At 35.0% G+C, this 27,231-nt stretch overlaps 2 protein-coding genes across 3 annotated transcripts in view; one reads left to right on the top strand and one right to left on the bottom strand.

The window, feature by feature from the left end:
* The window catches only part of LOC142979196 (sialin), a 67,272-nt gene extending 59,449 nt beyond the window's left edge, over positions 1-7,823 (bottom strand). Inside the window, exons 1-2 of one of the 2 annotated variants that reach the window (XM_076123999.1) lie at positions 7,568-7,823; positions 1,730-1,798 (exon numbers count right to left, since the gene is read on the bottom strand). In XM_076123999.1, the coding sequence (XP_075980114.1) occupies positions 1,730-1,769 (40 nt within the window). In that variant the 5' untranslated portion in view covers positions 1,770-1,798; positions 7,568-7,823. Of the gene's footprint in view, positions 1-1,729; positions 1,799-6,572; positions 6,803-7,567 lie in introns of those variants that run through there. The other variant, XM_076123998.1, reaches the window with a different exon arrangement.
* A 147-nt stretch (positions 7,824-7,970) lies between these two features.
* BicC (protein bicaudal C) lies at positions 7,971-27,032 on the top strand. The gene is made up of 20 exons (XM_076124413.1): positions 7,971-8,243; positions 8,466-8,610; positions 8,683-8,726; positions 8,812-8,881; positions 9,301-9,380; positions 9,920-9,982; positions 14,646-14,795; positions 15,194-15,307; positions 15,561-15,686; positions 16,064-16,282; positions 18,400-18,568; positions 20,032-20,457; positions 20,540-20,628; positions 20,752-20,854; positions 20,936-21,031; positions 21,216-21,349; positions 23,454-23,573; positions 23,994-24,141; positions 25,009-25,128; positions 25,265-27,032. Exons 1-20 carry the CDS (start codon positions 8,163-8,165, stop codon positions 25,366-25,368), a joined length of 2,601 nt encoding a protein of 866 aa, XP_075980528.1. The 5' UTR covers positions 7,971-8,162; the 3' UTR covers positions 25,369-27,032.
* The last annotated feature ends 199 nt before the right edge of the window (positions 27,033-27,231 follow it).

Raw genomic sequence — 27,231 nt, forward strand, 5'->3', positions numbered from 1 at the left:
TTATAGTTAATACAATAACATGGAAATTACTTACACACATGTTTATATTAATAACAGATTTTGTTAAATTTAATAAAATAGGACGCTGTTGTTTTGTTTTTACAGTTTTGCAGCAATTATTTACGCGCTTTAGTATACGTAATGACTGCTTGTTTGTGGTGATAAGATCTCTAGAACTGCTGCACCGATATTAAGACTATTGCCACGGTAAATACCTAAATGAAAGATCCCGAAGTAACTACGTGAAAGAATCGCGCGGCATTTATTTTACAAAACGCGTATGTCTGAATTTTAAAATATAATTGAAATAAATATTTGTACTTGATATATTATAATTGGCTTAGTACCTATTGTAAAAGGGTTAAGTTTTACATTTATTCACACATTCCTTAGTAACGTAACAGTAATTAATCGACCTTGCAACTCTTCAACATAATTAATTAGATTCAAATGTCGCATTTTATTTTACTTTATAATTATAACTAACTATTTCATTATATTTTTCTTATTTATGAATTCGCCGAAGAAACGAACAAAAAGATCAAGACATTTTCAAACCGGGAACCATTATTTTAGTTTTTCTGAACAAATGAAAAATGCTTTACCCCCGGTTTTTAAGTTGCATTAAGCGGTAGTTTATCTATTCAATAGTGGTTAAACTCATATAAAAAAAAGCTATTTAATAGATAAACTACCGCTAAATGTACTTAGAAACCTGGCATTAGTAAACTAGGTACGTATAACAGAATAGTATGCTAGTGTTCATAGGCTAATACCTAAGTGCAAACATGTAATTTTTTTAAATCACACCTAATCGTATTTTGTTAACTCTTTTGTTATGAGAACATTAACTGGTTCACTATTTAACTCTCACTATCTCACAACAAGTTACTCTATCTCTATTATACCGAGAACAAGGGGCATAAGCCTACTGGCCGAGTGCAGTATCTTTTGTAAAACTAAAGCGTACAATAAAAAAATCCGTTGTATTTCTACATTATAATAGAATGTCTACTGCAGCTGTCGTCTTATCTCAATAGAATAGAACGTTTAAAATCACAGACCGAATGAAAATACTCTGAATAACTTAGACTCGGCTTATTTTTAGTTAAAATGTATTCTTTTTAATGGCTTTATTATTAGTGGTAGACATTTTGTTGGCACTCGTTTCGTGATCAAGACGTGAGACTTCGAAGAGACGCGACAATCTCCGACATGTTTTACGCTTTGTTCATGAAATGAATAGAAATTGCATAAACGTCTAACCGGAAATACGATTATGCGCCGACATGGGTAAGATTCGCGCGTTTATTTTCAAGATGGCAGCTTGCCAAGATGCAGGGTGAGATACGTCATACGTCACCGCTGCCGCCATAAAGTGTTGCCAACTGTATTGCCCCTCACTCCGACTGTACGATCGGAATATATTCACTATTCAGCCAGTACGCTACGGTATTTGTATTTTTTTTTAACGCTAAGAATGTTCAGCATAGTTTTTAAATTGGTTCCTTTATAAGAATACTTAACTATCCTTTTTTATTTCATTTGAATCAGTATAATGTTAAATGGGAAAATAAGGTATGTAATTGTTTTGTTACAGGAATGTAAAGACCACATGAGATGTAAAGGAAAACGTTTAAAGTTATGCTACCAAACCGCAAGCGGAGGTGTTAAGATATTCAGGTAGATATAAATAATGTAACAGGTTAGGTCACGAAGCGGCTCTTACCTGTAAAGTTTCTTGGAAATGACTTCTCTGTTTTGGCCATGGTGCGCGCCTTTGGAATGACTTTAAGATCTGAAAGAAAGAAAAATACATTGAAACATGAGTTTTTATTACCTTTTTATGAATAAGTTTCTAAACTTCCTTGTAAATCCGATGGTCAATACATAGTAGATAGGCAGTGTGTGGTAACACGTGTAAGTTTGTAACAAAAAATATCTTAGCAGCCTCAATACAAACATTACGCAGCATTCCGTGTGACAATATTTGACCTATTCATCATAAACGACGTGCAATTCCACATCCATACTAATATTATAAATGCGAAAGTAACTCTGTCTGTCTGTCTGTCTGTCTGTCTGTCTGTCTGTCTGCTACTCAATCACGTCCAAACTACTGAACCAATTTGCATGAAATTTGGTATGGAGATATTTTGATACCCGAGAAAGGACATAGGCTACTTTTTACCCCGCGAAAATGACGCATTTCCCGGGAAAATTCAGAAAATTCAACGAAGTCGCGAAAAATCAATATTATAATGACATTGATTTAACAAAATTCCGTTGCCATGGCAACTGTTTTAATGGCGGATATGCCTTAGTGCGACTTCGTTATACTAAGAGATATAAATAATTTTGAGAATATTTTTCGTAAAAAAAAAGCATATTTTATATTATCACGCTACGACCAATAAGAGCAGAGTAGGTAACAGTAAAAAGTGTTACAAAAACATGGAAAATTCTGAACCATTCTCTCTTATGTGACGCAAGCGAAGTTGCGCGGGTCAGCTAGTACTTTATAGATTAGCGAACAGTTTGTTCCACTACGTGAGTGAAGGTATTTTTATCAATATAACCTGTATTTAACACGTCGACATGTAGGCAAGTGAGGCGAGAAAGTTAAATAAGAGACACCTAAGTAATTCGCAATAATGCAAGTAACTGTGCGGGACCGATCGCCCAGTATTTGCATACAAGATTTTTCACATACAACTTGAAACATGTTAATACTGCTAATGAACGGATGACGTTGTATCGCGATGGAAAGTACTTGTGAATTATCGTGAAGAATGGTCTGTCAACGGCTTTAACGTAAATTATTTGTGTAGTAAAGCAAAAAGGACGTACGTTTTTTACACGTATTTTTTGCGGTATACAGTTCAAATGATGCAATTACAGCTTGGAATTCAAGACAAAAAACTCATTTCCGAATACATATGTAAAAGTGTTCAGAAAACAAATTGGAATAGCTGTACCACCTAATATACGTGTAAAGGACAACAAGCAACGATAAAACAAGTTATGCAAGGTGAAAACTGCTAAATAACTAGCTTAGCGACAACGTTTTATTTTCCACCTGTTTTCCTGCGTATTTCAAACATTGTTCGCCAGAGTTTATCGGTAAAACCTTAGCAATTGCAATAGTTTATAGCTTAAATGGAATGTATGTATTTTTATCGTTATAATTTATAAAATCTTCCATCAATTGTATTAAAATACCTAAGAGCCCGCAATAACGAATTAAGTAAAGCTATTTTTATAATATCGTGAACACGTCGTTAAAATATTTATCAAAGTAATGTGGTACTTTAGAACATCGTATGAAAGTGTTAACCAGTACAGGATATTCAACTTGTAGAACATGTATCTAATTGCGGGTTCCTAGCTAGATAGTTATGTAAATTGCATGGAGGCGTCATTGAGTCAGCCGTAAACGACAACGCTTACCATTCGACGGCCTCAAATAAGGATTCAAATTAATTTTATTGGTTGTGCATAAACTTATAAGATAGTAACACCTCGGTGGGCAACACGCTCGTTGCATAATTGAGGCTTAAATGACTCGCTGGAGAGAGATATCACTACCCTCATTGGAATCGAATTAAAGATACTTGTAACATGTAATAAAATTCACCGTTAAACGTCAAGTTTGCGATGTGCGCCTGGCGCCAGCCACTAACGGGCAGCGCCCGCCGTGTTGTCGTCGCCTTTTATGGTTCACTGGCAAAAAATCTCACTTTAATTACCGTGAGCTGAGCAAATTGACATCGGATGATCAACATTCATTTCTCGTCTTATTCAAGTGAGCAACAAAATGAAGGATCAAGAATTAATCTGTTAACGAAGGTCGCTGAACTTGGTCTTTGGTTAATTTAGCACAATAAAGAAATTGCCATTTCAGAAGATGTGTTCGTTTATTGCTATCATGATCTCTCCGCTTAGTGGTAAACTATGTCGTAAAGCAATACTTGGTTTTATTACATTACTGTGTAACTTTATACACTTTAGTGTCAAGGTTTTATTTTTACTGCATGAATCTTTATCCGGCTGCTGCGTAATGTTACAGGCTGGACTCGTTTATTTTGTACAGGTACATTCTCCTCGTAGTTAATGAACTTTAGGATTTTTATAGAACATTTAAATGGCAACGAATGACTAAGCAAGAATGGATTTTATTAAACCATTATTTTTCTTTATTGACAGAAAAAGAACCTAGGTGGTATGAACTTCTAGCCTGAATCTTTTCACAAGTTATTATTTTTAAATACGAAATTACGAAATATATTGGAATTTAGCTATGAGAGGTCTTCAAGCTGATATCTGCCTAGATCACGACGTGCAACTGGGTCTAACGCGAAACTAATTCTGACCGATTTATTTTGATACGCTTCGTTCAAGGTTGGATCAGCCATATCGCGGGCTCATCACACTTTAGTACAACATAATAGTTTAACGATCTTCATCCGAACTATTATTAGCGTTTTATAATAAATTATTTGCGGAAACGACTGGATGCGAGGATGGAAAATAATAAATGGCTTCAAATTGGCAATAAATCGTAAAAATAATTGTAGTTCATCCAGGGAATTTTACCTTTAAATTTTCAAAGAAAAATGTCCACAAATTGAAGGGAATATAAACAGTTGACATAATACATTTATGAGGGATGTGAACTAAGCTTATAGCATAATAAATAACATCAAACATCGTAACAACGACATCAAATACATAGACCGTCAATAGCTCGGAGCAAGAACTATCAGTAAGCACTGCGACCGACACTTTTTACGACCGTAATCCTATTGTCATATCGGACGAAAAAAATAAACAAACCGCTTCTTATCTATGCCAAGTAACTTCCTTATGTTCTTCCGCAATAGAACTGTTTTCCGTTCTTAAACACCTCTTAAATTTTATTTAGAATCGACATTGAAATCCATGCAATCATTTTGCGTAGCCGTTTACGACACGTGAAGGTAAACCGTACGCGTGAGTCAACAAAGTAAATAGATTTATCACCCGCAATGCTGAAAGCTTGACATTTAATTTAATTACTTAACTCGTGTAATTTTTAATGCAATTTGTTTTCGCGCGGCAATTTAGTGCAATTTCCCCAATTAACTCTGGCAACATTTAGCGACCCATTGGCTTTTTTGTCACTCACAAACTTGGAATTTAAAACATTTAATTAATAGACATTTCCTTAGGTTTGATCAAGTTGAAATGATTTAATCGAATTTTGTGACGTTTCTAATTTTTTCAACACATTTGCGGTAAATAGTGCTCAACAATACTGTCAAAGTGTCAACTCTTACTTGTCAGTGTCATGTCAGGATTGTTCAGCAATTTGTGTGACATTTCGAGTTGTTTTGTATGAGAACCACGTCCAACTTATGAACAGAACAATGTGTTTACGACAAACGCTAATGCAAATCGGATGCAAATAATAAATTGTTTCATGTCACCCACCCGTAGGTATAGCTTCCTAGAATGTTTTAATGGCCGTAGGTATGACTGCAATCGCTAGAATTTATTACTGGCACTATTGCATAGAAACAAATGGCCTTATTTTTTTTCTATATTCTATTAAGAACTGAGTAGGTACTGATAGGTACTCATGCACAAATGGAAATTAAAAAAAAAGCGCGTAAGCTTGGAAATCGTTGCAAAGCTAAAACAATTACGAGTAAGTTACTTGAAATATTAATATTGCTTGGCTGTCAGTGCGTAAATTAAACTGATTAAAATAAAATTTGTAAATGAGTGCCGTGAGGTTGAACGGATACTAAACAGTTTTATTATATTCAATTTATTTTTGGTAAATTACAATAACCACAAATTTAATATCTACGCAACCTAACCTCAAAACTCGTCAAAGGAAATTTAGATACTGCTAATAAAGAAAAACCTCAAGACGTCTAAGATTGAATTATGAACACACTAAATACCGATAATATTATTTTGGGCTTTCGAAAGCATTGCGAATTGACGAACCACTTGTCGACAATATTATACTCAGTCAGGCTTTTGCGCCAAAATGATGTTAACATCTACTTCTAAACCACAAAAAATCAAACAATGTATTATATTGGATAATATTACGACTATTTAATTATACCTAATAACATTATCTGAAAATAATTTACGTTTACGTAAATATTTACGCAAGATCGCCACTCACTGCAGAACAGTCTCAGAAATGTGACATTATTTTGTATCGCACACATATAGATATTGTTTTATTCACATCATTATCGATTCCATAAATATTATTGTATAAAAATATTTATTTGTTTTACCGATTATAATTTTCGTGATGTTTATTAGTTTTATAGTTCTGTCATCACATAATTATTTGAAGAATTATGGTGCAACTGAAAACGTGTTGAACACTATTTTGTAACATTATGCCGCTCATGTTAGCTCGTTTGGTTGGCAAACAGCTGTTCGACTGAGAACTATATAACAGTTATTTTATTACTACTATCTCCTTATCCATAACCCTTTTCACAATTAACTTTACGAACAAAATATAGTTAACTACACGAAATGAACTATTTGATACTCACCGTCTTATTTTTAAAACACTAAATTAAATAGAGGTTAATACACACTGGACATAAAATGTACACACTCGTAAAATTATACACTATACGCTTAACTAAGTTAAAGTACAAGTAACGCTATTTTTAATTAATAAATAACAGATTTAAATTAACTATGACACGAAATCAAGAGTCGAGGAGGACGCACACCCAACACCGGCAAGCGCAGAAACCCGACTAACGCGACCTCATGCGGCGTGTGCTCAAAATATGTTTATGGAACGTTCAACGTTCCGTTTCATAATGGCTTCATTCATACGTAGCGTAGCTTCAGAAATGATAATTTATTATTGTGATTAATTTGATTGATGCCGTAGGTCTATTTATTATAAAATTATTACATAATAATATAATAATTAATGTATGTATGATTTGACAATTTGGTAGTACATAATGGGTTATCATAATTAGGGTTGGTATTATAGATTAAGTAGGTAGGTACCTACCTATTTCTCAAAATATTTAAAGGTATCTATTACAAGTACCTACCTACCTAAATCTTCTAATTCATCTTCATTTCAAACACTTTGCAAACTTATTAAGTAGATTAATATTCTGTCATAATCGTCATTAAAGCATGTAGATATTTATTTCATAAAAATAAGCAAGTAGGTAGATACTCCGGTTAACTAGATAATAAAATGACAACAAATATAGGTAAAGTAAGTAAGTAGTTACTTACTTGAAAAAAAATGTACTTATGTGTATACATATAGGTACCATTCAGCCGTGGATATGGTGGCTGCCGTGGTATAAATTAAAAAAATATAAATTTTATTTCATAGGTACCTACCTAGGTAGGTACTTACCTCTAATATGCTATAGGTAGGTATTATAAATTAACACGATCTCAGATACACAATTAAAAATTTTAAAAAATTCTATTACAATTTTACTTGCTTGAAAAACTAATTACCTACTTATACTAAGAATGCAAAACAACAAAGTTGGATTATTACCTGCCTTGTAATTTTTTATCCACTTACAAGTACAAAAATAAAAGTCCGGAGAAATTAACGAGTTGGCGCCGTCTCGACGCCAGCGTGTGGCGGGAATTCTTATTGGTTGTTTCAAGACGGGCCTCCGAGTTCTAAACGATACATGTTTACTTATTATGCGCGTACTTAGTTTTACTTTTTACTTTTATTCACAAGCCAAAGGCCAATTTTAATTAAAATATAAAAAAGTTTTATTGAATGTAGGTAAGATCTTTTCTGGTCGTAACATAGACCGTCAAAGTCGGTAGGTTGTCAAAAATTGGGGGTAGGTGAACAGAAATAAAATTAACCGTTTGCGTGTTCAATGTTCATCTACCTCCAATTTTATAAATATTATTTCTCTATTGTACGCTCAAGAAATGTTCTTACTCTGTTTCGGTCAAGCAATACGTGAAGTAGTTCTGGTATTCACCATATACTTAATTTATTTTTGTTGTATATTATAATAATTATGAGCATTCAATAATTAATTTATTAAATTCATTCATTGATCAATACAGCTGACTTCAATAGAATTGAATAAATATTATATTCGGTATTACATAAGCAAATAACAATGGCTTCAACCAACTTTTTAACCGTTAAAACGCATTTATCAGAATTTAAACATAATTCAGACAAAGACACATTAAGTGAAGTGAGTATTACTTTTATTTATTTTTAGAACTTATTCTGTTAATTAACTAATTCATAACTGCTACGTTAAAAATCTGATATCCGCCATTTTGAAAATGAATTATTCCTGAAATAGTTCGTATTTTTATTAAACGTGGCATCTTTGGCCCAGGCAAATAAAGAAATCATCATTTATATGCCTTTACTAACTTGAACTCCTTACAAACCACCGTTATTATTGTAGGCTTCCGAAAGTGGAACAAGTAATTCTGTGACGTCAGCAGAAGACCTACAGAAATTAGCCGTGATTCTAGGGCTAAACAGTGCTGAAGATGTTTACCAAGAAAGATTCCGTGTTGATAGACGCCGCCTGGAAGCTATGCTTGCTGGTAATTATATTTATAATACTTGATTAATCTAATAGCGCAATACCTAATTACTCATTCCATTTATATTTTCAGAAAATTTGGAAGAATCACAAACGGCTCAAGCTTTCTTCCACCGGGTAAGTACAAAATAAATACTTACGTATGTAACTGCTTTTAACTAATTACGTGAAATAGGTTTAAAGTTTTTAATTAATTATTCAGGTAATGACTGAAACAAACACATTAATAAATTGGCCCGCTCGTCTTAAAATCGGCGCACGTTCCAAGAAAGGTGAGAATATGGCTGCATTTTTTATATAACTCATAAAATAATTCCAATTTTTGAACGAATATTTTTTTTAAATTCAAAAATTAAACTGAACACCTGCACTATACAGTTTTGGCGGGCAGGCGCCAATTAGACTAGCATTACGGCGCCAGGCTGGCGCTCTTTCCAAATTTTAAAATGTTTATCGTATTTGCACGCGTGTCCGTTACTTGAGATGACCTATTTTAATCAATTTTAATTTATTTTATGTAATTACAATGCATTTTAACGATAATATGGATGAATTAGTGTATAATGTAATAAGGAAAATAAAAGATAATAAATTTATCGACTTTTTAGATGTAATTGGTAAGTGTGATTATTTTTGCCGTCGGATTATTTTTGAATTTTAAATAAATGAGTGAGTGATATATTATGTTTAGACCCACACGTGAGAGTTGCTGGTCGACCTGATGATGTGAAGCTGGCTCGGGAGAAAATTATCCAGTTATTAGATACAAGGGTATGTGTTTTATATTCCTATATTAAAGTTCTTCCGCAGACCAACACGATATTTTTTACAGTTCTTTAACGGTTGTGCTCTTAAATATTTTTCACTTTATATATTTTTATGTTTTTGTAATAGTTATCGTTATACCTAATTAAATTTAAACTGTTGAAGAAAATGTGCGTATTTTCGGTCTGAACTTTTTAACTTGCTTTTATCATTGGTGCTGTTTAGTAGTATTAAGTTAATGTTTGTCTATAAATGTGTACCTATCTACTTGGAATTAATAGTTAATTAGTGTCATGAATAATTAAATAAGGTATTAGAGTTGTACATAAAAATTAAACAATTTAGTTACCTTTTCAGTTTAGCCCCTATAGTGATACCTATTTGTATGGATAAAATTACCACAACTGTTTAATTTTGTGCTGAAATCGTAGTTGTATCATGCAAGAGTAAATATGTTCCATGTAATTAGGTTCCTGTAGTCGTTCATGGCTGTAACTATAAAATTCCAAGCCTGATTATATTGAAACGTAATTTTTTCATTGCAGAATAACCGTGTTACGATGAAGATCGATGTCAGCTACACCGACCACTCCCACATCATAGGAAAGGTAAGTTTTTTTTCTTTTTTAGGGTTCCTTACCTACATTTACACTACCGCGATTTTCGCGACGTGACTGAAACCCGTCGGCATCTGGCCGTACTCCCTCCGTTCATACGTCTGTCATAGAAATCAAATATTTTGAAACCGTAATAAGTAGACAAACTTGAAAAAAAATTAGCAGGAGTAACTATGTTTCAGTGGAACCGCTGTAACGCTTTATTTAAAACAATATTCAGTTATTAAAATTATAAGTTATGAGGTGGCAATACTAAAAACGTATATTCTATAGTATTTTTTAGTACAAAGATACCTACCTATCTTATATTTTTTGTTACATACTGTTAGTACGGAACCCTTAGTTAATTCGACTAATTCAACTCACACTTTTTATATCTTTTTTTATCTGTCAGTCAAAGACGATGTCCGATACATCCTAATTAATGCGCGAATATGTATGCTCCATTTGGTGTGATCTCAATTAGCATATTTTCTGCGTGTTTGAGCAATAAGAGCAATATTAAAGACTAAAGTATGCTACCTGCTACTCCTGTTTTCACTTACAAAGAAATTAATAAAAACACTAAACAGCTGCACAGAAAGAAAGCCATTTAAATCATTTATTAGTTTATAGTATGGGTGCAATGTGTATGTTTTTGTTAGTATTTGGTATAGAAGCCACATATTAACCACTGGGTGAGATTTTACAAAAACATTAATACTCGTAAAACAATTAAACCTAAAATTGAGCCAAGAATTTCCGGAACTTTGAACTAAAATTCGATCCATTGCGTGCTATCTTTGTAAGTCTGAATGGAAAGCTTTTATACGTCTAATTGTTACCTGTTATCTAAAAAGATAAAGTAGGGCTCTTGAACAGATTACATGAGTACATTACATAATGATGTCTCATGTATCACACTCCCACTGCTATCCTCAAAGGATCTCAAGAGGATACTTACATATAAGTAATTAATTCATTTCTTAGAATGAGCTACGCTATAAAGTTTATTCAAATACGCATTAGTTTATATGCCGTGCTTGTGGCACAAAGATAAATTTTATCACGCTGCCACTGCTATTTTGTCGTACGTTTGATTCCCATTCGCGGATGATAAGATCTATGTTTCAAGTTTGTATTTTATTCAAGTTTTTTTTACAATAGCCTTTGATTGAGTTTTATATGTATAGGTATAGCGAGAAAGATAAGCATTAACCGCTTTATATTATTTTAGACGAAAAAATTCCATTCCACAATATAGATATTCCACCAATTTTGTGGTTAAGCCTAATTATGTGTTGGGTCGTTTTAGAATGACGTTGTTCCATCTTCTGCCTCACATAAAACAATCATGGTATTCGTATATCCTCGGATACCATGACTTTTTGCTCAAAATCCTTTCTTAAAATAACACCACACGCTAATTGCAGTAAAATTTACCTCCAAGAATGACTTGCGTATTTCCATAGCTTTTGTTAAGACAAACTTTTTGTTATAAAAGTTTTTGTATAAAACACGTAATTTTTAACAATTAATAGTTTGTTACGATTAAGGAATTTCCAGTTTAATCGTGAAAGACGTATTGTTTGTTTTTTGTATGATGGTTTTGTGATGATGTGTGTTCTTGCGGATCATGGTTGTAAATTAAATAATGGATACTTCATAGGGGTCAAGAAAACATTGGCTATTTTTTAAAGAACATGTTGTTTGCGCGACAATATGGATATTGCATTAAATAGACATGAAACTATATATCGTACATTATATTGAGTTAGGACTTAGGTAGGTACCTACTGACCATTTTACAATAGGTTATTAACTTCAAAATTTTGTTTCAGTACTTCCATGCCGTGTGTCTGTATTTCTATTTATAACAGTTGATATCATTTAAACGAAAATTATGTTCCATGAAAAATCAATTTTACATACTTTAGTACACTATAAACTATGATTACCAACCTTAAACTTAGTGTGAAATCAATTAATGGCTGTGTTGAATGCGACGAAATAGTCTTATTAGGTATAACACAGAATAATTTAAACATAATCTTTATCATACAACCTTCTTTATTTACCCCCGGTATCTGAGGTACATTTAGCGGTAGTTTATCTATTCAATAGCGTTTAAACTCATATAAAAAGAAACGGTTTGAATAGATAAACTACAGCTAAGTATGCACCGGAAACCGGGGATAAATAAAAAAAGTTGTATGATAAAGATTATGTTTCGTAAATTGTTGGTTCATAACTCTTTATTTCTGTTCATAATAAAGCCTAAGAAAGCAATTCCCTTACAAAGTAAGCATCGATTAACCAGTACAAGTAACAACTGTTGAGTGCGCGAATATGTCACTACGACAGCGAAACTAGGCGCATTAGCAGATAACTACTCTTGTAACTAACTAATGACGTCGAATCAATTAGTGTCGAGAACATAGAGTACCTGGCTAGATGCTGATTACCTAGGTCTAGGTAGAAAGTCACTTTGAAAGGATTATGTTGAATCTAGGTATTTTACTTGCAATAGGTTACTTAGCACGTTGTATTTTTAACCGTATAAAAATATGAGTCGTAATTTGTATACAATATATCTAATTTGTTTAACTTAATCTTTGATTTCTCAAGATTTAGTGATTGGCCATAAGTATTTTTTTGTCATATAGTTTCTCTCACTTTTTTACGCTCAATAAAAGAGGTTAACTACATTTTTTTTATTGGTGGCCATAGCCTAGTCAAATTGAATATAGCCAATATTGCACAGGAAACCAGTCTTGTGCTTTAGCAGTAGGACTGGATAGTGCACATTACGCTTTCAATATGATCCAAAAGCACGTTTACTATGCGATTCTACTAATCAATTTCCTTCTAACGTGTCTGTGAGAATAGGAACTATATTTCCTCGCGATGTTTTCCTATTCATTTGGCAACGTTCACACGGTTTGTTGACTCACTCATTACCGGTGTACTAACTTGTGTTGTCATCTTTAAACTAAACTAACACATCACATGAATAATGAACTACAGAATCAATATGGCAATAGACTGGCAGCTACTGAGTCCTGCCATAAATTGATCTCCCTAATTTAAAGTTCTGGTGTCGTTCTTTTTAACGGCTTTCTTTTGTTTTAACGCCCAACACGTTAGCAAAAAAAAGTCTATAGCAAAAGTAAAAAAAAAATCCAAAGAGATTTAACAAACTAATTCTTTAAACAATGATATCAAAGAACGGCGACAATGAACAAATTCCATTAATACATCTACATTTAACTGTAACATAGTATGAGCTATGCCACTTAAACAGCTATCACATTTAAGTACTCGTGCGGTATTTATTAATAGTTATAAATAGGCTCATAGACAATAATTACGTGAGTATGCACCTTGGTACAAGTAAATACGGGCAATGCAAAGATTGTTAAGATAATGTCTTAAAATATGGTATAATTGCAGTTTTTAAGGTCCCTTAGGCAAATGTTTTTGTATGACTTCGGACTTATATAAGTTTTATTAAAATAAGTTGAATTGAATTATATTACAGCTTTATATTTGTACGATCTAGCTAAATGATTCACAACGATTTAACCTAGGATCCTGTCAAGATTTATATTTCGATTAAAGTTGTATAAAAATAATATTTTATTATGAGGGTATACTAAAATAATATTAAAGTACACTACATTGTTTATTTAATTAAACTATACAAAACTACGCATTTGTGATTAGCACAAATAATGTGAGAATTGGTAATGATATGTATCGCAGGACTTAAAGTATTTTCGTTTTTCTTTTTAAAACTAGCTTTTGCTCACTGTTTCGATTGCGTTGCAACTTGTAAATCAGAAGTAGCTTTATACTTTTGTGAAAAATTTGTCACTCACTCTGCGACTATCAAGTATTTATTAAAACAAAATAAATCTGAACCTTTTATGTGAAAGCTTTAAAAAGACAGCCAGATAGATAGTTTATTTTGCAAATTATATTATTTGCATGTGCGCAGTATAGATACTAAGGCACAAGACCTTGCAATAATAAGACACAAATAACCCTTTATTTCCGATACTAAGGATATCAATTCTACCTCACAAACGGCGACCTCCCATATATCCGTGACTTATGTACGCTTTACATAGATGTAATGTGTAAGTGTATGTTAATAGCTCGTTTTCTTATCAATCATAATCAAGATAGTATTCACAATGTTTTACTATGTTATTAGGAAATACTGTTTGAAAACTTCCGCCCGCACTTAGGATAGTTATTTTAAAACGTTATACGTAATTTTACGATGCCTGATGATAATTTTTCAAGGATTTGCTCGTAAATTCTCCCTTTTAACATCGTACCGACACGGTGCGTTGTAGTACGGTTCAGTAGTATTTCTGAAACAAAAAAGCCTCATTAATAGGTACAGACCGCATTAAGAGCTATTGAAAAACCAAAATAACCATGAAGCCCCCAAAATATATAAAATATATCAAGTAACTAAAGAAAACTAAAAAATCAGCATAGAAATTAATAAATTGAACGTCCGTTAATATCTTTATTAAATTCTGATTAAATATTCATTGTAAACCTTGAATGACCAGGCTGATCGCTGAAGGAGTTATTTATACACATCTACCCTCCCATTTTCCAAATGGTAAAATGAAATATGTTTTATAATTTTTACCAGGGTGGCTTAACAATAAAGCGTGTGATGGAGGAGACAGGGTGCCACATCCACTTCCCGGACTCGAACCGCACCAGCACCGTGGAGAAGAGCAACCAGGTGTCCATCGCTGGCGATATGGAGCGGGTCGAGAGAGCCAGGGCTAGAGTTAGGGTAAGAGACACAAAACAAAATGTTCTCAATATATAAGGTTTCAATAATATGTCTAGAATTTATTGTCTACTTAATGAGTTTTTGTATTAACCAACTGTCCGCAAAAAAAGTATTTTGAGGCTTAAATCTATAAATAATAACTTTTATTGCTGGCTATATATACCACTGTAACATATGATTGTTAATTGTTCCAAAATAAATAAATATATTACCTATAGGCACAAAATTTTAGCTAAATAATCTCAAAAATGTTGCTGTCTTTATACAGGAATAACATATTAAAATAACTTTTCATAAAACAATGCCATACCTCGATTTTCATTTCTCAGTTCAGCTTTTTGATTTCATTTTTTGGGTCTCAGGTTGTATTTTATACTCATAATTTATATGTTTGTTAGGCCTTGACTCCGCTGGTGTTCTGCTTCGAGCTGCCGATAGTGCCGACCTCACAGCCTCTGCCCGACATCACTTCGCCATACGTGCAGAAAGTGCAGGAACAGTATAATGTACAGGTAAGTCCAACACAACTGTTTTATTCATCGCTATCACAACTTTACTGACTGTTAATATTGCCTAGATTTCATTAAAAAGGCAACTTAGAGACAAAGCTTTGCTCTTACTTTTTGCACAGCCTATAAATAATAATACGTATTGCGTACACTTCACGCCTACGCATTAGCATTCATTTTTAAAGAAAAAAGGTAAGGTACAATTCTTCACTAGCATCCCAGAGTTAGATAAGTATTTACGGATTGTATTCATTAGGTGATGCTGCGTAACCGTCCGAAGTTGCACGCGAACCTGCTGGTGGTGAAGGGCGTGCAGTGGGAGGTGCAGTCCACCATGGAGGCCACCAATCTACTCATGAACTACATGTGCGGGCCATTGGCTGTAAGTTCAACATCCTCATATCTATCAGTTAAAAGATTGATGTTTGATTGAAAGTTGATGGTTGAAGCTTCCTTATGAAATCATTATTATTATGGTATACTTGGACAATATTCCTTTTCTATGTATCGTATTAACTACGCGGTCTTTCACGCGCGATTGTGGTTTCATGCGCGATAGAGTGTGTGTAAAGGGGTCTTTGGTACCGGTTGACACCATCGAAATTGTTCAGCAATTTTCATTATTAAAAGATTTCAGGATTAAATAGATTTAATTCGTGGTTTTATCTGTAAAACATACAAATCAGGTATCAATTTGATTACCTTCTGTAATGAAACCAAGTAAAGACTGCTGATACTCACTAACCCTAAACTTTTCAGAGCCAGACTCAAGTGCAGATGTCTTTAGAAATATCACCGATGCACCACAGCGTGGTGGTCGGTCGTGCGGCGGAACAGTTGAAGGTGATCATGAAAGGCACCAACACTCAGATAATGTTCCCCGACGCGGACGACCCCAACATTCCCGTGATCAAGAAGAGCTGCGTCACTATTACTGGCAATATCAAAGATGTTTATGCCGCTAGGCAGCAGTTGGTGGTAAGTTATGCAGAATTTTTATATGAAAATCAAATTTTTGGCTGTAAATATTAGTCTTGTGTATCGTGTACTTTACAAACATACGAGCAAGGGGCACAACAAACAAGCAAACTTCACCAAGATCTTTGTTTCCTTAACCATTTGATTCGCATGGAGTTCGAACCCACGACACTTTCATAAAGGTCTTTGTTTCTTCAATCTGCGAGGGCTTCAGACCCATGACACTCGGTATAGTAAGTAGTAGCAAGGTATAACAGTTAAAAGTGATCATGAAAGGCACCAACACTCAGATCATGTTCCCCGATGCGGACGACCCCAACATTCCCGTGATCAAGAAGAGCTGCGTCACTATTACTGGCAATATCAAAGATGTTTATGCCGCTAGGCAGCAGTTGGTGGTAAGTTATGCAGAATTTTTATATGAAAATCAAATTTTTGGCTGTAAATATTAGTCTTGTGTATCGTGTACTTTACAAACATACGAGCAAGGGGCACAACAAACAAGCAAACTTCACCAAGATCTTTGTTTCCTTAACCATTTGATTCGCATGGAGTTCGAACCCACGACACTTTCATAAAGGTCTTTGTTTCTTCAATCTGCGAGGGCTTCAGACCCATGACACTCGGTATAGTAAGTAGTAGCAAGGTATAACAGTTAAAAGTGATCATGAAAGGCACCAACACTCAGATCATGTTCCCCGACGCGGACGACCCCAACATTCCCGTGATCAAGAAGAGCTGCGTCACCATTACTGGCAATATCAAAGATGTTTATGCTGCTAGGCAGCAGTTGGTGGTAAGTTATGCAGTATTTTATGCTGAATAAAATAGTTTTCGCATCAAAAGAGAGTCTAATATGTCTTAGTGCTTGTTCACGTTGGAACTCGCGGGCGCGGTGGCGGTCGCGAGCGCGGGGACGTGGCGATTTGTGTTCACGTTGGCCGCCAGGCGGGCGTTTGGCTCAAACTGGCTCAAACTGGTTGATCTTACTTGACATCGTTAGTGAATCGCGCCCGCCACCGCTAGTTCGACGTGAACACACACGAACATCTTCACTTGTTTGATATTGGCGCGAGCGCGCCACGCGGGCCGCACGCGACGCCGCTAGCTCGCCCGCGACTTAGACCGCGCGAACGGTTTGTACGTGAACACTTCGGTACATCGCCATATGTTTGATATTTCGCGACCGCGCCCGCCACCGCGCCCGCGAGTCAACGTGAATGAGCACTTAGACCGCGCGAACGGTTTGTACGTGAACACTTCGGTACATCGCCATATGTTTGATATTTCGCGACCGCGCCCGCCACCGCGCCCGCGAGTCAACGTGAATGAGCACTTAGACCGCGCGAACGGTTTGTACGTGAACACTTCGGTACATCGCCATATGTTTGATATTTCGCGACCGCGCCCGCCACCGCGCCCGCGAGTCAACGTGAATGAGCACTTAAGCTGCAGGTCCAAGAGACACGGCAAACAACCTTTTTGTTTCTTCGAATAATTGGTCCGCGAAGAGTCCGAACCCCACAACGTATAGCGTATACGCCATGACAATTCAGTTTTGGTAAATAAATGCTGTAGTTTCTTTCTTTATTTTGATAAGTACTTTTGAACTGCTATGGTACTCATGAGCCTTAGCAGGCTAGAAATTTTAGCTCCGCTGGGAGCCAAAGACGCCTGCTAGACTAGGTATGTACATATTATTATATCAGTCAGTATATTATCTGTGTGTATGTTGATGTAGGTAAGTCGTAGTCTTATACCGTGAAACTGTACCGTAAACAATACGGCACGTGTATAAATCGCATAAACAAAATTTGTACAATAGGTATTACGGGCTATTACGTAGCTAAACAATGATCAAAATCAGGTAAATGTATCTGCAACAAGTGTCGAAATGAAGCAATGAATATTCTTAATTGTGATCAATCGTTAAATCCTATACCCAAAAACAGACTAATTTCCAGTTCTATAATCAGTTTTTTTTCTTCAATAATCTCACTCACACATCACAAACTAACCTCCCGTTTTGGATGAATGAAAGTCCCAAAGAAATTAAAATATTGTATTTTGATAGCTAGAGGACCTCCCCAACACTTATTTAATTTTGTCATCTACAGGGCAGTCTCCCCCTAGTGGTGATATTCGACGTGTCGGACGAGTCGTGCCGCGTGGACGGCGACGCCGCCACCAAGCTCATGCACAAGTACAACGTGTACATCAACGTGCGCCGCAAGCCAAAGCAGGGGATCACCTCCGTTGTTATCAAGGGCATTGAGAGATGCGCAGGTATGTCTGTCTATCTGTTAAATATATGGTACACAGACACACAGTTTAATAGTTACAAGATAGAAATACATAATCATAATACAATGGAAATTATCACATCTGGGGGCACGGAAGTGCCCCCGCAAGTCGAGCAAAAAAAAGCGGCACGGCCGTAACATCCTTTTCTCGAAGCAATTCGGGCTATTTTCGACACCCCTATAATTTCGTTGTGGATAAAACAAGGAGCCTGAATTTTCAGCAACTAATCAGTCATTGTATAAACACGGTATATTTAAAATTTCAGTCAATTTGAACCAGTAGTTTAAGAATGACAACTTGTTAAAGTTTCTGAATTTTGTCACTCACTGATTCACTGACTCACTGACTCACTGACTCACCGATCATCAAAAGTCTAAGGTACTTCCAGCAGACTAAGAAGCTTAAAATTAAGAATACAAATAGGGTTTAGTGTCTTAATCATGGGAAAAATTCAATATTTTCTAATTACGGTCCAGTTTTCTAAATACATCAACTGCAAGAATAACGTTGTAATCCCATATAAATGTAGAGGATTACAAGGTTACATTTGCAGTTAATGCAGTTAATGAATCCTTATTACTGTAATATAATAGAAAATAATAGGTGTAGATAGGTATCTACTATATGAGGCATAACGGGAGGGGGTATAGGGTGTTAAGCCTATGAAACTGAACAACATTCCCATAGGAAATCATGTTAAATTATGAAAAAAAAACCTATTTCCATACAAATTGGACTTATGTTCGCTCTACAAAAAGAAGTGAGATGCCATCAAAAACATTCTGTAAAAACCTCAAGTCTCGCCGTAAAAAGTTGTGAGATCTATATAATACCAAGTCGATTAATCTATTTAGTCTTTACTTAAAGGACCTTCTGTCTTAAGTTATAACATAAGTTATTATCATGCCAATATTAAAAACAAAATTACGTTTAAAACAAATAGATCGACTTGGTCATCGCATGAAAACACAAATTGGCCATTAACATTTCAGGAGCATTAACTTGTGTAGTAGTGTAGTTTAGTGTTATACATATACTAATAATTAAATCATGCGATGGCCAGGTCGGTCTATTTGTTTAAAACGTATTTTTTTTTATATTGGCATGATAATAACTTATGTTATAACTTAAGACAGAAGGTCCTTTAAGTAAAGACTAAATAGATTAATCGACTTGGTATTATATAGATCTCACAACTTTTTACGGCGAGACTTGAGGTTTTTACAGAATGTTTTTGATGGCATTATATTTTATGAGGCATTAGCTGGAAGACCTAACAGAGAGAATAGACCTAGCTTACTGTTTTCAATGATGAACCAACATTGAGGAGAGTTAAGAGTTAGGGTTCATTGATCTGTATCGTAGTACGCCAAAAGACTAACTACAAAAGCTAGTTCAAAGCAGTATCTTACAGCACTTGTTTAAACTGAATTTATTTTCTTTAGGCGACATTTACGAAGCCCGTCGTGAGCTCCTCGGCGACAAGGAACCAGTGATCACCGCCGAAATACCCGAATCCTACAACATCCCGGCCATATCGGCGAACAACATGCCAAACTTCGGCGTATTCAATCCATTCTCGCCAACACACGCGACCAACATGGCCAATTCTCCCTGCTCTCCATTCAATATGCAGCAGTTGACAGAGTTGGCCAACTTCGCCAATATTGGCAGTCCAATGTTTGGCCATAACCCTCCGACGCCGGGCGGGTACCCGAGTCCGTTGTCGCCAGTTGCGTTGACTCCGCCGGTGTATCCTAGTTCGTGGATGGTGCCTTCTCCTCAGCCCAGGAGTGGACAGTTCCACTATCCTAATTTACTTCCCAATCCTAATTCGGTGATGTATAAGAACCAGGGTGGATCTTGGAACCGTAAGTATTCTTCGGAAGCTAAATATATAAACTTTGAACATTTATATTTTCTTGGCTTATTGTGATTGTTTTTTTATCGTAGCGATGTCAAACGGTGCGGAGATGGTGAATCTCCCGCAGCCGATGATGATGCAGGCACCTTACCAGCAGATGCCGAACGATAACAGACCTGTGAGTGTCTCCTATAAATAAATTTTATTTGTACTTTGTCTCGAAAACCTTCCACTTGAGCACCATTTATGTGTACAATATGTTCTAAGGGAGGAGTGAAACGTTTTTTTTTTGTGTGTACAGACAACGCTAAGCCAAATCCTGAACTCAAGCTCGCAGGCGAGCAGCGGTTACCAGAGCAACTTCACTGGCAGCTCTGTCTCACTAGACACGCAGAATATATCCGGTAAATTCCTCACTAATCTCATTATGGTATAAATTACATATCACATGTTTTACTTTTATGTTTTGTTGCCGTTTTCTACAGGCGGTGATGGCAGCAACGTGGTGTCTCCGTCCGTGTCTCCGATCAGTAAGACTCATAGCCCCGCGCCTTCTACAGACGCTGATCGCTCACAAAATGGTAATAAAACTTACAAAGTGTAGGTACTACTAAGACGTGAAACGTCTGACCGTTTCGTAATAATCTATTATTTTTACGAAAGATAGAATCCGCACCCATTACCCATAACATTATTGACAAAATAGGTACAATTTGAGCGTTTGTTTCGTAATGTCAACTAACTATTAATTTTGTGAACTCGCAGAATTAGCGAACATAATATCGGATCTGCCGATATCTGACCGTCGTGCGGTGGGCTGTGAGAAGAAGACGCTGGAGACGCTCAACAAACTGTCACCGCTCTCCGAGTACAGGAAGATGAAGGCTGAAGCTAACAAGGTAACCTTATAGCAAGCCTAGAAAATAACATTAAGTAGATTTACAGGATGTTAATTTCACTCATTAATAATCACAAAAAAACCTTTAATTCAATAATACTGAAAATCTAACTTTACAATCACTTGTTTACATAGAAAACAGAATTGTTTTCTATGCTTGTTTACTTACCACCGTACTAATTTGCATCTAAATCTGCTTCATGTTTTTAAATTAGGGATTCATAAATTAATTGATCTTTCAACTAAGTTCTAAATTCGTAACAAGGATTTCGTTTTATGGTTTTACCTAATGTAAATCGAACATTAATGCAAAGGAAGGGACGTGAGAAAACCCTCAGGCATAAATTTGCGAAAATTAAATCAGGTTAAGGTCTAGAAAACCTTTTTGCCTTATGTAAAAGAACTTTCGAGGTCAGGAAAGTGAAAAATTTGCCTTAACACAATACGACGTGAATGCTTAATGCATTTATTTAAATTATTTGATTTACTAGCTGTCGATACCAAGGCTTAGTATTGTATGGAATAAAAATACGTTACATTACAATTGAAGGTGTTGCATTGACGAATTGGCTCGCAAGTTGTCTGGAGGAAATTTTGGTATGGATATTGTGTAATACCTAAGTATCGTTATGGATTTTTATTTTTTATAAATCCTCGTTCGGTAGCCCTTTGCCTGGCAGTGGGACAGCAAAGGGTCAAAAAATTGTTTTTAATGAAATTATGTTATAATTCTGTAATAAAAATGTGTTGCTAAATGCAAATTTTAAAAACAACAAACTCGACTTGCCTATATTGTTTTGTAAAATGTTAGACTCGGGAAAGGTTATTATGGAGTGAAAAATACAAAAAAAGTATTATTATATTATAATAATTTGTCCAAAAGCTTTCCACGTTTTATTATCTGGGGGCACGGAAGTGCCCCCGCAAGTCGAGCAAAAAAAAAAGCGGCACGGCCGTAACATCCTTTTCTCGAAGCAATTCGGGCTATTTTTGACACCCCTATAATTTCGTTGTGGATAAAACAAGAAGCCTGGATTTTCAGCAACTAATTAGTCATTGTATAAACACGGTATATTTAAAATTTCAGTCAATTAGAACCAGTAGTTTAGGAATGACAACTTGTTAAAATTGTGAATTTTGTCACTCACTGATTCACTGACTCACTGACTCACCGATCATCAAAAGTCTAAGGTACTTCTAGCAGACTTAGAAGCTTAAAATTTAGAATACAAATAGGGTTTAGTGTCTTAATCATGGGAAAAATTTAATATTTTCTAATTTCGGTCCAGTTTTCTAAATACACCAACTGCAACAATAACTTTGTAATCCTATATAAATGTATAAGATTACAAGGTTACATTTGCAGTTAATGAATTATTATTACAGTAGAAAATAAAATAAATAGGTGTAAATAGGTACCTACTATATGAGACATAACGGGGGAGGGGGTATAGGGTGGATAAGGGTGTTTAGCCCATGAAACTGAACAATATTTCCATAGGAGAATATGTTGAATTATGAAAAAAAAAACGTCTTTCCATACAAATTGGACTTATGTTCGCTCTACAAAAAGAAGTGAGATGCCATCAAAAACATTCTGTAAAAACCTCAAGTCTCGCCGTAAAAAGTTGTGAGATCGATATAATACCAAGTCGATTAATCTATTTAGTCTCTACTTAAAGGACCTTCTGTCTTAAGTTATTACGTATGTTATTATCATGCCAATTTAAAAAAAATACCTTTAAAACAAATAGATCGACTTGGTCATCGCAAGAAAACATAAATTCGCCATTAACATTTCAGGAGCATTAACTTCTTGTCGTGCTGTGTAGTGTGATACATATTAATAATCAAATCATGCGATGGCCAGGTCGGTCTATTTGTTTTAGAGGTATTTTTTTTAAATTGGCATGATAATAACATACGTAATAACTTAAGACAGAAGGTCCTTTAAGTAGAGACTAAATAGATTAATCGACTTGGTATTATATCGATCTCACAACTTTTTACGGCGAGACTTGAGGTTTTTACAGAATGTTTTTGATGGCATTGGTATTGCTTTAATAAATTTGTTGTAAGTGGTGTGTTTTGTGTTGTTTTCATAGGCGATGCGTGAGAACGTCGGCAGCGGGTACCGCGTGCCCACAACCCGCTGGTCCGGCTACTACTTCAGCCACACTTCACCCGGACCTATCAATTTGAATGAGAATAATGATGCTACTACTGTGAGTAAAACAAGCGACCTTTTCATCTCTTATTATCTCTCTTTTTGTAAGAGAAAGAACAAAGCTGTTTTTATAGCAGAGAATAATAATATGTACACTTGTCATGTTAGTAGTACCTCTGGTCCAGGTCCAAAGGTCAAAATATAACGTTGAAGATATTCCGAAATATAGCATGTACGTCTTAGCTTGTCATATATCGACATATTTTCATTTTCTTCATAAATCCGTGTCTTGTGCAAGCATATTAAAAACATAGGTATTGTTAGCAGAGCCTGTTAGAATATTGTTAAGTTAACGCCTAGAAGCTTATATCAGACGGATCACCTATTGCTATTAAAAATAGGCACTTTGTAAAATCAGTCTCAATTTACTTGAGAAAAATGTGTTAAAATTGTTTATGTGTTTTTCTTTCATCACTAGCCCGAGAAGGGCTGGAACCGATCGGAGCTAGTACGTCCGAACATAGCGGAGCCCGTGTGCTCTCCGCCTCAAACGCAGAGCCCTAACACGTGCCGCTACCAGCAGCTAATCTCGCTACTCAGAGACGTCGGACTGCACAAGTATATTGGTACAGTATCAAGCAATTATCCTCTAAAACCTAGACTATATTAGCATTTTCTATTGTTTTGTGGAATCGCCATTCTGATAACCTGTGTTGTTGTTTTCCTGTATTAGGGATAAACCCCATGTCGTAGGGAAAAATATACCTAGATACAGTATCGGATAACATTTCCGTGAGTAAATATCTTTAGTAATAAGTCAGTTGTATTTTATGGACATAAGACTTGCAGCGAGTTGCAGCACCTGATGAGGTAAATAGTAACTAGAAGTTTATGAGTGATGACTCATAATACCTAATACTGTGACGTATTGTATCTATTTAGCGTATCATTTACATTATTATACATCTATTAATCTTAGCGAAATGATTACGCATTTAATTGAATGTTATCCATAAAACAAGCTCCAGCTTCAGAGAAGTAAAGTTACGCTCCTGCGAAGCGAAGCTGTGACATTATCTACAACTAATAAATTGCATATAGAAAGTCATGAAATTGAAAATAAACCTTATATACCTAGGTACATTCTATCGGCTTATATCCTCTTAGACTTTGTCATAGAGGAAAGATAACACTACCATAATCATTGTTTAATGGGAAAATAAATCGCTGGCTGTGTATCTAGAGCAGTGGCGTAACTATACCGTTCAAGGCCCGTGGCAAATTCATCAGATGGCCCCCCTCTCCCAATATAGAATGCTGAAATGTACGATAAATAAAAAAAATGAGTTGGGATTTTCCTCTGATCGGGGGCTCTTTCCGGCTGGGGGCCCGTGGCATTTTGCCGACTTGCCACCCTATAGTTACGCCACTGATCTAGAGAAATGATTAACGTGTGGGTCAATAATAAGAATGCATCTTCATTATACCTACAGATCTATTCAAGAAACACGAGCTGGACATGTCTACGTTCACGTCACTGAACGAGGCCGATCTCATCGAAATTGGCGTCAGCGCGTTTGGAGCTCGCAGGAAAATGCTGCTATTGATAGCAGGTTAGTTAATTCGTTTATTATATTATAAAAATATAATTACGCCTTCATACCACATTATCGAGTAAACGAAGATCTAAATAGATATATACTACTTATTTGTAGAGTATAAATATAGTTAGCTAATTGTTATTTGCAGATCTGAAAGCCCAAAAGAGCAGTTTCCAAAGTTCAGGCGCCGCCGAAAGGAAGATGGTCGGTTCTCCGTCCCAGTACGCGAATTTAGCTCAAGACAAATGGTAGATCAGAGTTATCATATACCTCAAAAGCCACGTATATACCGCGAAAATATATATTTTATTAACACTTACCTATCAGCAAAATAATTTTTATAGTTTTTTAATGAGTTTTTATAAAATTAGGCAAGCTGTATTTTCGTCTAAAATGTACGTGGCTTTTAAAGACTGGAGGCTCAAGACTGATTTGATAATAGTGCCTTTAAGTACAAAATAGAAATTATAAATGATATCTGCAGTTCTTCGTCTTAACTTTATATAACAGGAGAGAATGATATACAAGACCCAATGTAATTTATAAAGGGAGACGAAACTTATCAGACTGATGTAAGTGTTTATATAATGATATTTCTAAATGAGTTCCTTTTTTATAATATTTTTAGAACTACATTGTTCAACTGATTGCTATAAGCTTGTTCTTAGTATCTCGTTGATTTTTGAGATTTTTATGAGATTTAGTTTGTAAGATGTTTTTTTACAAATAAGTTTTTACGATAGCTAAAAGCAAACGACGATTTGATCTCTACATAGACAATTGTTGAAGTAAACAGGCCGAGGGCCGCATAATATTTGTATTAAGTTTCGTTTTTATAGATTTTTTAATCGTAGCGTTAGGAGAGCATGTTTTATTTTTTTAACCCACCCTTTTATGTAGATGTAAGTACCGATTATTCCGACTAAGTATTTTGATTATCATTTGGCTTTTAACGTTTGATTAATGAGTGATGCTTAGGAAAATGTATAAAATCAAGTGAGGCATTCCTTCTAACTCCATATTTTGCGAAATATGATTTGCAAGGGAGCCGTTTATTGTCTGAAATTGAAAAACCGCACTTATTATTTCTTCATGCTTTTTCGAACAGACCAGATTTACTGGCGATCATTGGACTCATTGATCGCTACTTGAAGTGACATTTTTCAGTTTGGATAAAACAAAAATCTATTTTATTATGATCATTTACCGCACAATCGGCTAAAACATTGGACGGCAAAAATTGACTTGATTTTAAATACGACTAATTTGTTAAAACATTCGGCGAGATTTCGACGTGACTATTTTGTATCAGAGCGTCACCACAACTTTTTAATCAGTTAACATTTTAATAGTTATCACCCAATCGTTATGTGTTTGTGATTATGAATTTAAATTTAAGTTTTTTTACTGCATTTTTGATTTTAACCATATTAACATGCTAATTTAATGTGAATGCTTTTGTGTTTTAGATTATATTTTACATAGTATATTAACGTCTTGGTACATGACCATTGCGATCAGTTTACTGGTATCTAACTAACCTTTTATTAGCTTATTGTTATAACCAAGGGCGTTATGTATCATTTCGTTAACTCTATGATACCTACTTTTTTAGATCATGAAAATGTACTGAATTGTTTTAATCATGAACTTGTGATTACGATAAATCTGTTTTAAAGTATGATTATGAGATGTTACTAGACTTTTTGTTTTTAGATTATGGAATATGATAAATTAATTTGATGTATGTATTTCACTATTTACCTTTGAGTGTAAAAATAGTGTTAGTTATTTTTTCATTGGTGTATGGTAATTTTTCCAGTTCGGTTGTGTTTTTTATATATTCAAAGTAATTGGTAAGAAAATGTTTGCACCAGTTTTTTAAGTTTTGCTTTTCTGATTAAAGTTTGATACTATCTTGTTGTTTGAATGTTTTGATCCCATTTGCATCACGTTTCACATTATTCTCCACTTATTCACACAAACAGGTAATTCATTATTTATTATATTATTTATTCATTTTTCATTATTATTTCATTTGCGTAAGTTCAATATTTTTGCTTATTTTTATCTTTGATCATATGTAACATAAATAACAGCTAGCTTTATGAACGA

This window comes from Anticarsia gemmatalis, chromosome 16 (genome assembly GCF_050436995.1).
Source record: "Anticarsia gemmatalis isolate Benzon Research Colony breed Stoneville strain chromosome 16, ilAntGemm2 primary, whole genome shotgun sequence".
Taxonomy (NCBI): Eukaryota; Metazoa; Arthropoda; class Insecta; order Lepidoptera; family Erebidae; genus Anticarsia; species Anticarsia gemmatalis.